Source organism: Dipodomys ordii, unplaced genomic scaffold (genome assembly GCF_000151885.1).
Source record: "Dipodomys ordii isolate 6190 unplaced genomic scaffold, Dord_2.0 Scaffold14, whole genome shotgun sequence".
Taxonomy (NCBI): Eukaryota; Metazoa; Chordata; class Mammalia; order Rodentia; family Heteromyidae; genus Dipodomys; species Dipodomys ordii.
The window spans coordinates 212,438-225,905 of NW_012267230.1; the positions used below are offsets into that span (position 1 = coordinate 212,438).

Below are 13,468 nucleotides of genomic sequence, written 5' to 3' on the forward strand. Positions count from 1 at the left end.
CCTCATGCATGCAAGGCAAGCGCTCTACCACTGATCCACCTTCCCAGTCCACGAGTCATCTCTTAATGTCAAGCTGTCTTAGTTTAAGGCCCAGGTTAGGTGTGATCAGAGCATACCCTCTCTACATATTAGATGAATATTTTTCCTCCCTGCCTAACTCCATTGCTTAGCCACATTTACTTTGGTATGTGTGTGAAGCATGACATATGGTGCTTGAACTCAGGGCCTGGGTAGCATCTCAGCTCAAATATGGTACCTGAAGCTCTTGTTCATTGGCTTGCGCTCTACCAACTGAGCCACACCTCTAATCCCTCCATGAAGAATGAAGAATTTGGAGTCAGTGATTTTCAAACCCTTAATTCTTGTTACTATAAGGCTTTCTGTAAGGAAAAAGTAGTACTCAATCCTAAAGCATAATTCATTATACACATACATTGACATGTTGAAGTAAAATTCTTTTGTAGAATAAAAATAATAAACAATAGGGGCTGGGAAGGTGGTTCGGTGGTAGAGTACTTGCCTTGCATGCATGAGGCCCTCGGTTCAATTCCTCAACACCACATAAGCAGAAAAAGCCAGAAGTGGGGCTGAGGCTCAAGTGGTAGAGCGCTAGTCTACAGCTGAAGAGCTGAGGGACAGTGCCCAGACCCAGAATTCAGGCCCCATGACCGACCAAAAAAATAATAAAAATAATAATTATTATTATAATAAACAATAAAACTAAAAAGTGGATATCCATTTTAGAATAAGCAAATGAATGAGCATATAAACTGTAGGAATAAAGAGGCTAGTGTCATCTTAGAACAATTTAAGAAATACTGGACTACGATATGCCTCTTGAGGGGCTGGGAAGGTGGCTTAGTGGCAGAGTGATTGCCTAGCATGCATGAAGCCCTGGGTTCAATTCCTCAGCACCATATAAATAGAAAAAGCCAGAAGTGGCTCTGTGGCTGAAGTGGTAGACTTGAGCAGAAGAAGCTCATAAACAGTGCCCGGGCCCAGAGTTCAAGCCCCAGGACTAGCAAAAACAAATGTCTCAAGATTCTGACATTTTAGAAGATAGTCAAATATAAATGGCAGAATATGAACAACTCAGGCCTTAAAGCCAGGACCAGGAATTCATTTCCTGTCATAAAGTCCCTGTAACATGCACTTGATGGGATATGATTAACCTATTGAGCAACGTGTAAGAATTGGTTTCTGTAAGAAACAAAGCCTAGTGTTCAGTGTTTATACTTACTTAAAAGACCCCGGCTCCTGGACAACCAAAAGTTGCCAATAAGACCAATAAGCAGAAGCTCTGAAGGGACATAGAGTTGCCTTTAGATAGCTCCTCAGTATCAATTCAGTGCATATGGAGGCAGAATAAGGAACATTGTGTCCCTATTTGTAGATAAAGTAAGTGGCTTAAAGCATTCTCCTTCAAGAAGTACCTAGGATAATATGTGAGTGAAGTGTTGGGAATGGAGTATTAAAGTCAGTAGGCAAAAGGATTTAGACTCTGAGGCAAAGATCAAGATAATCTGAAATCAGGAGACCCTTTAGTTTTTTTTGTTTTTTTGGGGGGTCCAGTCGTGGGGCCTGAACTCTGGGCTTGGGCGCTGTCCCTCAGCTCTTCAGCTCAAGGCTAGCGCTGTACAACTTGAGCAACAGCGCCACTTCCGGCTTTTTTTCTTATGTGGTGCTGAGGAATCGAACCCAGGGCCTCGAGCATGCAAGGCAAGCGCTCTACCACTGAGCCACCTTCCCAGCCCCCCAGGAGACCCTTTAGGAGCAGTATTCTACACTAAAGAAACTCAAGTCATTCCTTTCATTTCAGAGTCATACTCCAATTTCTGTAATCATATTGATCAAACCCACCAGCAGCTTGCATTTTCCCAAAAATTTGCTGTGACTACCTCTCTTTGCCACATATTTGTGCAGCTGTTTCCATGATGTCATTGGATACCCTTGGAAAACCCAGTGCACAGGAAAAAAAGAAGCAAAGACATCAGGCTTCTTCAGGCTGAAGACCTGATCTAGCTCTTGTCTTGATATTTCTAGAATATAGAAACTATATTACTGAAACTATTACTACAATCGTATAACAGATAAATTTAGCGTATCTAAGGACGTAACAAGTAGAAAGAGGTTTACTCAGCTTAAGTAATTTCCCTACAGTTACACAACTGCAAGTGCATTATCAGGATTTGAACCATGATGACTTGGTTCCAGGCCCATAAAGCTCTTGCTCTCAAAGCTCTACTTCTTCGTGCACAAAATGCTACTGCTAGGCTACTTCAGGCAACCAAAGGAAGATTTTGTGTTTGTCTTTGCTCATTTCTGCTTGTTTTGTTAAAAAACTCCTTAGCCTTCTCATCCTACCTAATTCTATGAATTCTTATGACATGTAAGAGAATTAACAGGTAAGGGATAACTCCAAAATTCTAAGTGCTTTTTCAGTTTTACAAGATATATTGTTAAATGATATTTTATATAGTTTTTAAGCAGTGCTTAACATAATAGGTGCTACAAGTTTTAAGTGATCAGACTTAGACAAGATTAAAAGTAATTTGTAAGGACTCTTAGGACAAAGTATCATTATTGGAATCCTTGTCTGTCACTTAACAGTTGTGTGGCTTGTACACACCCGTGTTTATATGTTTGTCTTTTGTATTGTTTTTTGCACCACTTGGTAGGCAAGTGCTGTGCCATGTGACCAGGTTTCTTTTCAGTTTTTCAGATAAGGACTTAACACTAACTTTGCCAGTATTTCCCTGCCCTTGAACCTCAATCCTCCTGCCTTCACCTCCAGTCCTGCTGGGATTAACAGTGTGGACTTCCACACCTAGCCCTTGAGCATGCTTCTTTATTAAGAGAGTAGATGCACAGTTGCATTCACATCAATGAGCTGTTTTGAGGATGAGACAAGTGCTTTGAATATCCTTTGACAGGTAATAAATGCTCAGTGTATGTTAACTATTGTTGTCTGTAGTTCTCATGAGATATTAAATATTTTGATGTTTTCTAGTTGGGAAAATGAGGCTAGGTTGAGATTTGCCTTGTATCTCAGTGGCAGGCCTTGGATTAGAATCAGGTGACTCTACATGAACCTACTGCCTGCCTCTTTCCTTGTGGCAGACACATACTTGAACCTTACTTCCTCTAGCTTGTTTATAACTATTCATTCAGCCTTGTGGATAAAAACCTGTCTTTACTGTCTTTACTGGATCACTCTCTGGTTTAAGACTCATGGTAGCAAAAGATGAAGATGAAAACACAACCCCAAGCATGGGTTTGTGAGTCTTGGCACTTTTCCAAGTGCCATTTCTTACCCTTGTGGGTAACAGCAGCAAATATGATTAAGCTGCAACCTGTCAACCAGTGGATGGCTTTTATGGGAAGTTGATTGTATCTGGCTAATGAATCTAGTCCCTTTTTGCATGTGCAAATTTTCAATAAATGCCTAAAGTTCAAGATTTCTTCATCTTTACACAATGTGAGGGAAAGAAACAAGGTTACTTACTCCATGTAGTACTACCATTAAAACAGTATAGTCAGAGATGGAAACGTGAGGAAGGACATAATTTTTTGTGGAGAAAAACAGCGCCAGTTAATAGTTTGTCAAAACTGAAGTACCTCTGAAGCAAATTATTTGTCCATGGAAGCTATCATAAACTTGAAACAAAAAGGTTGAGCCACATATCTGGCAAGTCTGCCACACAGAGAGTATTAGACTTTGTTTGGGTTGGTTCTTTTGAAATCTTACCTCATTCAATTTTACTTCTTTCAATGTATGTCTCATCTCACACTTAAGCCTAATCTGGTTATGTTTCTATAAGTTTTATTGCTCAACTTTATCACTGTTGGCAACATTCAATTTTTTTCACTTCTAGACTTGGACAACAAAAGGGAGTGGCAGGTCTGCCCAGTGCAGGGCACTAAGAAAAAGGCACAGACATCCCTCCAGGCCCACAAGATGCCATGTCATCTTTGCTGCTTTGCCAGGATGAAGACAACTTTTTAAGTTTGGAAATCATCACTCCCTCTTCGGAGCAACTGCAGAGCCTGTCTCCACCACTAGGTGCCGCCATCAGTCAGCTTCCTCCCTGAGAACTGGAAACTTCAAGCAAAGCTAATTCATTCCTTTTTATTTTTGCCTGAGGTTGATTGGTTGGCACTATATTACTTGACTCATGTTTTCAGCCTGGCTTTTTGCTGGTTATTTTGGACTTTTCTTTCTGGACTGGCTTCAAAATGTGTTCCTCTGGATCTCAGCCTTTATATTAGAAGTGACACAGGGCACAAGCACACAATTCCAAAGTTGGCCACAGATGTCACACCAAAAATTTTGCCCTATACACTCAGACCCTGCAATTCTATGTCAAGAGTTCCATCTTAGGGCAATAAAACAAAAACAATGTAAAAAACATAAAACAGAAATGTGTATGATTATCACAATGGAATTCAGGTAGCCAATTTAAGTGAGCATCTGTGTCCAGAGTACGCTCAAATCCCAACATATTAATTGAACTTGAATAAGTTACTAGTATCTCTGTGCTTGGGATAATGACATTTCTCATAGGATTACTATGAAAATAAGTGATTGTGCTTTCACAGTACAGCATATTGTTATATGAAGTGTGGAGGGATATAGGATTCTATAGATAGTTTTGAGTCTGCTTTTGTAGATAGGAAAGATACACGAAGCTATACATATAGGCTTGGTTAAAACTTTAGCTCTATACCCTTGGTATTTTGGGGCAAGTCATTTATAACCTTGAGTCAGTTTTCACAACTGTAGAATGAAGAAATACCTCCTTACAAAGATTATGAAATATAAAGACTTGGTTTGTAGGAAATGACAGAGTATGAATTAGTTTCCTCATCAAGGCCTCCATTTCCTCACCTTTTTTTGTGTGCCAAACCTGAGGCCTGAACTCGGGACCTGTGTGCTATCCCCGAGCTTGTTTTGCCCAAGTCTAGCACTCTACTACTTGAGCCATAGCTCCACTTCCAGCTTTTTGGTAGTTGATTGGACATTAAGAGCTTCATGTACTTTGTTGCCTGGGCTGGCTCCAACCAAGATCCTCAGATCTCAGCCTTCTGAGTAGCTAGGAGTGAGCCACTGGTACACAGCTAATGTCTTCACTTTTAAAATCTGAATAACCCACTTCACTACTTCATAAGGTTGTAATGAAGATTAAATTAGGGGAAAACCCTGAGTATGGGCTTAGTGCCAAGGCTCATTTTCAGAATATAGGAAGAGTAGATTGGGGTTTTTTGAACCTAGACACTCCCATTGCTCTCAAATAGCCAAGGCCATTCCTTCTGGATAAGGTGCAGCTCCCTGTGAGCCCCAGCTCCAAAGCTCTGCAGATAGACTTGGACCTCAGGTCTCTGAGACCTCAGTCTGCACACAGTTCTTTTCAGTTGATGTTCCCACCTTTTGGAAACCAAAGCTGCCAACTTGGCCTCTTGCAAAACACACATTCCATTCATAAGTGCGTTTGTACATTTTTCCTCCCACACCCTTCTAGGGCAGCCAATGCAGAACTGCCAAAGCAGCTGCGAGAGAAGTAGTGTCTGATTTGGGAAGAAAAGGGCAGCTCCAAAGAATTTTACAGAGATCTTGATTTAAAACTTTGAATATATCACTCTTGTTTTCTGGGCTCACTGCTCATAGAAGGATAGGACACTCAAGTTATGTTTTGTTTTTTTTTTTTTCATTTTTGTCCACTTCTTTGTGAATAATCTATAAATAGAAAACCCAGTAATAGAAATTTGTATCTTTGAGCATACACAATTGGCAGAAAGTAGAGAACTCTCCAAGTTATTGAAAGAAATTATGAATTAAAGAGCATTTAACACTTAGGTTAACACCAGAAAAGTTGTACAACATGGATTTGCTTGAAATCTTAACCAGTTAAACAGACTAAAATTTTTACAATAGGTTAAATGACTGATTATGGTAAATACCCTGTAGGGTTTTTTTTTCTCCCCAGGCTTTTAGCCATTTATTTTTTCCTCTCAGTGAGGTGTGCATATCCTTTGTCTATTTTTCCTTTAGGAAACCAAGTACTTTTCCATACTGAATTTTTTAGGGCTCCTTATGAATTAAATATAGTGTTCATTTATATCAATTACTGAAAAAATACTTCTAGTCTTTTTAAGTTCCTAAGTTTATTATTTTCCATTGTTCTTTTTTTTTGGTAGTACAGAGGCTTGAACTCAGGGCCTCATGCCTACTATGTACTCTACCACTGAACCATGCCTCCAGCCTCCATTGTGACTTCTTGTATTTGCTTTTATGCTTACAAAATCCTGAGAGATCCCAAAATCAACTTAAAATACCCACTGGCAAGTTCATATATTTCTAATAACCCTTATTCTTCCTGGAACTTATTTTGGCATATGGTGACTTTTCCTAGACATGTAGATAATATTACCTAATTACCTATTTTAGCCAATGTAAGAGGATATCTATGTCCAGATCTGGTACTCATGTTTTCTTCTTTCTTTCTTACAATAAGTATACTTATCTAAAACACTTACAAACTTTAGCAGTATCACTGAGATCAGCACAAAACTTGTGGAGACTCTTTTCATAAAACTTAGAGTTAAGATGTTATGCTGATGGCTATGTTGTTTCTGTTCTACTAGGACTTTCTCAGCACTCCTGAGAAAAGACTAAGGTTAGAACATTAGGAAGAATGAACTATGTAGGCTTTCTGTGGATTTTTTTTCAGACTGAGTATCTTAAAATAGTTCACATAGAAGAAGGAAATGAGATCTAGTAGGCAGGCCTCCTAACCTCTTCACATGGACTCTTTCTGGCTAGGTAAAAAAACTGGGGGCTAGATGACCTCCAGAGCCAACCCAGCTTAGTAAAATGCCTTGACAGGAGTTAAGAAGCCAGTGCCAAAGTGATTTTTTCTGTACCCCTAGAACCACCTTTGAGATACTTTCTTGCTAGAAAAAGCTTATCCCATATGCCAGCAGGCTGATCTAGTAATTGGATGAAAGTCATTTACCTGTCATCTAATTGAAAATTGGTTTTTTCCATACATACCTCTGACAACATTCAGAATAGCTCTAAGCTCTACATATACCCAAATCAATATCTTTCACTTTACTTTCCACATGTGTAAGAATCATGGGGTTTTAGAATTCAGGAGAGCCAGAACACAGAAAAAACATATCCAAGAGTCATTGGGGAACAAGTACATGTCCTGGAGACATATTTTCTATGTTGTGCCAGTCCTGGGTTTGAACTCAGAACTTGGGTACTGTCCCTGAGCTTTTTTGCTCAGGGTAGCACCATACCACTTGAGCTACATCTCTACTTTCAGTGTTTTGGTGATTAATTGTAAAGAAGAGTCTCACAGACTTTCTTGTCCAGGCTGGTTTTGAACTGCTATCCTCAGATCTCAGTCTCCTAAGAAGCTGCTAGAATTGTAAGTGTGAGTATTATGGAAGTGTTCATTTTACAAATTAGCAAAAATGCAATTTTTAAAAACTTCACTAACTTTCCAGCGGTTACACAGAAATGGAATTGACAGTAACAGCCAAGTCAGCCTGTCTCCTTTACACTTTATCACTGCTAACCTAAGGACCATAAGCGCTCAAATTCTTATCCCATATGGGAATTTAGTTACTTGAAAGAGTAGTGACCCTACTGTAGTAATGCTATTTGTTTTTTTGGGTTTTTTTTTTTTTTTTTTTTTTTTTTGGTTGGTCATGGGGGCTTGAACTCTGGGCCTGGGTGCTGTCCCTCAGCTCTCCAGCTCAAGGCGAGCGCTCTACCACTTGAGCTACAGCGCCACTTCCGGTTTTCTGGTGGTTTATTGGAGATAGGAATCTCACGGTCTCTCCTGTCCGGGCTGGCTTTGAACCATGATCCTCAATGATCCTCAGATCTCAGCCTCCTGAGTAGCTAGGATTACAGGTGTGAGCCACGAGTGCCCGGCCTTAGTAATGCTATTTTCTAGAAGCATTGGTACCCCAAAGGCTAACCCATTAAGTCTTGGTGTATGGACGGTCAGCCCTGTTTGAAACTTGGGGATCTTGAACTATCTAAACTGTTTTCCAAAGCAAAGGAATTAGTATTACCCAATGACATGCTGAAAGAGGTACCATAGGTAGACCTTGCCTCAAAATAAAGTCACTTGTTTTGTGTTCTGCACAAATATCAAATCAGGTAAACAAATTTATTAAATCCAAAATTAAAATTAATTCCAAATTAAAAAAAATTCAAAAGAAAAAAAATAGACATCAGAGACAAAAAAATGTATGTAACAAGTTGATAAAAATATTCGAGGGGCCATTTGGATAGTGCAACAGTGCAGAGAATACAAAAAAATAGTAACTTTTGTCAAGTTTGTACAACATCAAGAACCATGCTGATCATAAACTAAGAGGGACCCACAAATGTGGAGGGTTACATGAGCAGTGGACCCATCACTGTAGCTACTTAAGGCAGGAATATGTGTAGAACCAGTTCATCTAAACCCTATTTGCCTACTGCTACTAAATCCCCCTTTGAAAACCTACAGTCATTCATTAGTGCAACAGGTGAGTGTCATTAATCACAAAGCTTGAGGGCTGGGTCAGAAGGACTTCTTCCAGAGCAAACATGTTGGGTGTTGGAGGAGGAACAAGCTGCTGAATGACTTCCTTTGGAAATACCCAAATTAGTGGTAGAAGCTAAGCATCTGAAAGCAGGCTGTGTTTCCAAGAAAATAGGAAGAACATGATGATTCCTCAAAGTGATTCATCAAATCATCTTGGCATCTACAACCAGTGCTCAAGCATCAATAATCTTTTGAAAAGTGACATTGAAGAGTGTTATAAATATGTCAAGGGTAAAAAAAAGGAGTGGGGGAACCTGCAGACCCTCCTTCATGAATATGAAAGCCCATGCCAGATTAAACTGCATATATGCTATAATTCCAACTTAACATGGGAATAACCTCTCAAAAGTAGTGGGACTCTTCTCTACATGACTCAGAGAAATGATTCTAAGGGGAAGATCAAGGTCAATGTCCTAACCAACACTTAAAAACCAACAGCTTTAATAAGTCCTTTCAACCACTTAAACAAAACATTGCTGGCATCCTTCAAAGAAGACCTTTATCAGTAACCAAGATAGTCATATTCACTAAACACAAGTAGTAAAGCAACTTTTTCCAGCCCTTAGCTTATAAATGTTCAACCCACCTACTTCACTCAAGACCCCAACTGAAATACAGCAAACCAAACTATACAAAATACTTTGGTTTGCAAACTTGTAGATACAGCTTTGTCCTTGTTGCTTTCCCACCATTTAATATAATTGGACATGGTATTTGAGGCCATCAGGTGAACTCTGGGGCCTCCAGACCTAGAGACTGTTTTGACACTCTAATACTGTGTGGCTTAAAAGGGTGGCCTGTAGCTACCCTTCTGGGAAATACTGTCTTACACATTTTCTATTATATCTATTTCCCTAGACCTAAGAGTCACCGCTCACTCTCCCAGTAAGCAACAGACATGTTTCTTCATTGCCAAGATCAGGGACTTTTTGTTTCCCACCCTCTACATACCTACAAAATCTCTTGGTTTGATTAGTTTAGATCTTCAGCAGTTCTAGGGTTTTCTCTCTGTGTGTGTGTGTGTGTGTGTTTTCCCCCATCTTCCTTTTATCAAACAAGTACATACAGATTCCTGGACCCAAGTAACACATGTGGGCACATCTGGCAGGATGAGGGGGGGAGCACTGCTGAGGCAGCCGGTGAGGCAGAGCAAAATGTCACTACAGGAAGGGAGGTTAAGAACAATACATTCAGCTTTGTCAAATGGATGGGGGAAGAGCAATTCAGTGAAGCAACACTTCACTTCATAACCAGCTTGCTAATAAATTGCTAAGGAAACACCACAGATGCTCACAAAGCCATCGTCAAAAACCAAGCGAATTCCCCAGAGATTTCGTTTTTGCAGATTTTCAAAATGGCATTCACATCCTTGCCTGTCTCCAAAAAATGCTAGTGATGAGTATACTGGCTTAACTGAGGAGCAAGCTTTGGGCCTTCCTAAGAGTCGCTGCTCACCCACCCATTAGGCAAAAAACCTATTTCTAGATTGTGAGGCGCTGGGACTTTTGTTTCCCACAAGTATGAGTACAAACCCTCTACATACCTCATACCTTGAACATTTGGCAGGAGAAAAAGAAAACAAAATCCTGCGTTTTCTATGGTCAAATACTGGCCCAGAGCTGGGCATTCCTTACTAGGCATTAGGGACTCAAGTCTGAAAGTCCCCTCTCAGAGGATGGCTCTTTTAAAAATGGAACGAAAACTAATTTCTTCATAGTTCAGCTGGAGAATTACAAACCAAAACCCACTTCAGTGAACCTAACAATGGGGACTCGGGCTCAGAGGCTGAGGGAATCTACCCTAAGCCCGCAGTGCCTTCAGCAGCCTCCCTTTCTGAGCACACCTCTTTCTCACACACCCTCTGGTCTGGGCTAGAAACTGCCTCACAGTGAGGAGCAACTTGCTATTCTCCTCATGTTAGCCTCTACCCAAGCCAGAACTGATAGTTTCAAACTGGTTGACTGAAAAGGTAGTAAGAGCTCACGGAGTGCCAACTACAACTGCACCCGCATAAGCTGCTGGGACCCCTGGAGACCAAGATCTTAGTTTTGTTTTTGCTAGAACAAAAGGAGACACTAGTATTTCTAATCAGTGTTGTGGCTCATTCTATCAGGTTTAGAATTTAAAAAAAATATGTATGTATGTGCCCTACGATGTCACTTTCAGAGAAACTACAATGGCCAACTCCTTAGATAATAACTTTGTAATGACAGGAGCCCAATACTATAAGGCTACCACGAAGAAATTCAAAACACAAAAATTCTTATCCAAACTGAGAAATATACCTGGGGTGGAGATGGGGAGAAAACCCCAAAGTTCTAAAAGACAAACTCATTACCTCACAAGGATAAACATTTTTTGTAAGTTTTTATTTCAAAGATTCCCTTTTTAAACTGTTCCAAAGTGTTGAAAGCTGAACTGTACAAGCTCCTGCCACCCACCCTTCCAGTACAGGTTTTTCAAGATATATATAGATATATATATAGATTTTTTTTTAATGGAAAAATAGCAAGAGGGCCCCCATTACGAAAACCAGGTAGGACAAATCAGCTCCTCAGGGACCAGTGGCAGTTTGATCAAAAACTGGCCTTGTGAAGCGAAGCACAAAGGGAACTGGGTCCTCCTCCCTATAAGCAAATTCATGTTCTCTTTAGTAAAAATGGTCCAAATTGATATGCTACAGCCTCAATTACACACCCTGGCACTCTTCTTAAACTATATGGTGAAGGCAGCTCCCTCTTTTATGGCCAGTTTTAGCAGGCAAAGAAACAGAAATATAGATACATATATGTGTATATATATATTTTTTATATATGTAAAATATATACATACTTTATATATGTATATATATATATATATACACACACACATACACACACACACACACATTTGGGGACAGGCAAGGGGAAGAGAGTCATGTAAACCTAAACAGTCATCACATTACCCCCTATGAGCTTGACATTAACAAAAAGACAATAAATAACTCCTGGGGGGTTAAGTGACAACATGGGTGCAGCAAGAAGGGAAAAGGGCACACTTTGAACTATTAAATACACTTTGATAATTTGTTTGGCAGAGATCAAGCCAGTCCTAGGCTTCTGCACTTGCCAGACAAGTAAGCTGATGAATTTTTTTAAAAAATAAAATAAAATAAAAGTAAAACAAAAGTTCAAGCAGAGCTCCATACCACAGTTTTCTTTCAAGTCAGCTGGCCGGCCGGCACAGTTTTCCGACTACCAGGAACAGAAACTTTGGCTCCAAAGCAAATAGAAAAAAAAAAAAAAAAGTATTTCCACTTATAATATGAAAATACAGAAACTTCATCAAAGAAAGAAAACTATCAAAGAAATCTACTTCCAGCAAAACTGAGGTAGCACTGCTTTCTCTGCATTCAATGTAAGTGGTTCTTAGTACAACATGTTCTAAAAGGAAACAAAACTGCTCACTTGACTGACACATGCAGCATGTTGATGATAAACTCAACATGAAACGCAATAGGTCACAAAGAAGGAATGAACTAGAAGTGAGGGAAACAAAGGTTTGGGATAAGTTAGCTTAAAAGGGCATCGTCACCAGACTGCGAATACTCTTGTTGGCCTTGGCTCTCCAAGAGTTCTAAATTGTCTGGAAATTAATGCAATGTGGTTAAACAGTTAACACTGCTATTCAAAGTTGTGTAAATCTTTTAAAAATAATTATTACAACCTAAACTCAACCATGTAAACAGCACTACACACAGTACAGACCTGCCCTGGAAAAAAAAAATCTATGCAAAACTGAGATCTGGCACTGTATCATTTTGTAATGTTAATTCAACCTAACAGTCCCATTTCCCCCCCCACCCAATCTTATGCCCTCCCCCACAAAACAAACCAAAATCTAAAATTTGTGCAAGAAATGGCAGGCTTATTCTATCTGAAGGCTTAAAAAAAAAAAAAAGATACACAACATGTAGCCAGGTTCAAATATTTTGGGGGATTCCCTCCCCCCTCCAAAAAAAAGAAATAACCAAAATAACCGAAAATGAAGAAAGTGCCTAAAACATGATACAGCATTTTAGAGCCCTTTCAGATACAAGGCAGAGAAAGGTGTAAAAGTAGAAAATATCCGGATCTTCAGTAATTTCCAGAAAGGTCCAATTCTTTGCTTGGCTTCAGGGCAGCTTGCAGATCCTCACAGCTGCTCCTGGGACAGAGCCACTAAGTCTGCTCCTGGGGACAAAAGCCCTCCGGCCCTGAGCTGAGTGCGACTCTCCCTTCCCCTTCTCTTTTCCTTCGCTCCATTTCCCACTCCACAAAGGTATCAAAGAGACTTGGCCAGGCCTCATCTTCACTATAGTTGCTGAGGTCGGGGCCAATCACCTGAGTGAAGTTAAGGAACATGTTCCAAGTGTCCCGGGAGATACCCTTGACCCCCGAGGGGTTCTCTGTTAAGAAGTTTAGCCATTGGTCCAATACTGGAGGATTGTTCTGGGTAAAGACTAGTTTCCACAGGGCAATGGCTATTTCCCGATGCAGTGACCGCTGCCCTTCTTCAGAGTCCAGGCCAAACTGAAATGTAAACCGGTAGAGATCCTTGAATTTATCTTCTTGTTTGGCTTCTGTTAAGAGACTAGGGAACCGTGCACAGATCCCGTCAATGCTGTCTGCACTTATTGCTTTGCAGCCATCAAAGAACTCCTTCCTAGAACAGGAAGGAAAATGCACAATTAATCAGTGAGATATTTTCTGGGTGACAATGGAGTACAGTGGTGAAGAACACAACCGTGAGGCCTGGAAGCCTGAACTGAAAATCTGTCTCCTGCATTAACTAGTCCTGTTTCCTCACCAGTCACACGCCATGTGTCTACCATCTTA

At 40.2% G+C, this 13,468-nt stretch overlaps 1 protein-coding gene and 1 long non-coding RNA gene across 2 annotated transcripts in view; one reads left to right on the plus strand and one right to left on the minus strand.

The window, feature by feature from the left end:
• Positions 1-4,384, plus strand: part of LOC105982050 — a 27,385-nt gene extending 23,001 nt beyond the window's left edge. Inside the window, exon 3 of the long non-coding RNA XR_001174857.1 lies at positions 3,876-4,384. This is a non-coding gene — a long non-coding RNA (uncharacterized LOC105982050). The remainder of the gene's footprint in view (positions 1-3,875) is intronic.
• A 7,058-nt stretch (positions 4,385-11,442) lies between these two features.
• Positions 11,443-13,468, minus strand: part of Dcun1d3 (DCN1, defective in cullin neddylation 1, domain containing 3) — a 47,635-nt gene continuing 45,609 nt past the window's right edge. Inside the window, exon 3 of the mRNA XM_013011716.1 lies at positions 11,443-13,295. Within this exon, the coding sequence (XP_012867170.1) occupies positions 12,812-13,295 (484 nt within the window). The 3' untranslated portion in view covers positions 11,443-12,811. The remainder of the gene's footprint in view (positions 13,296-13,468) is intronic.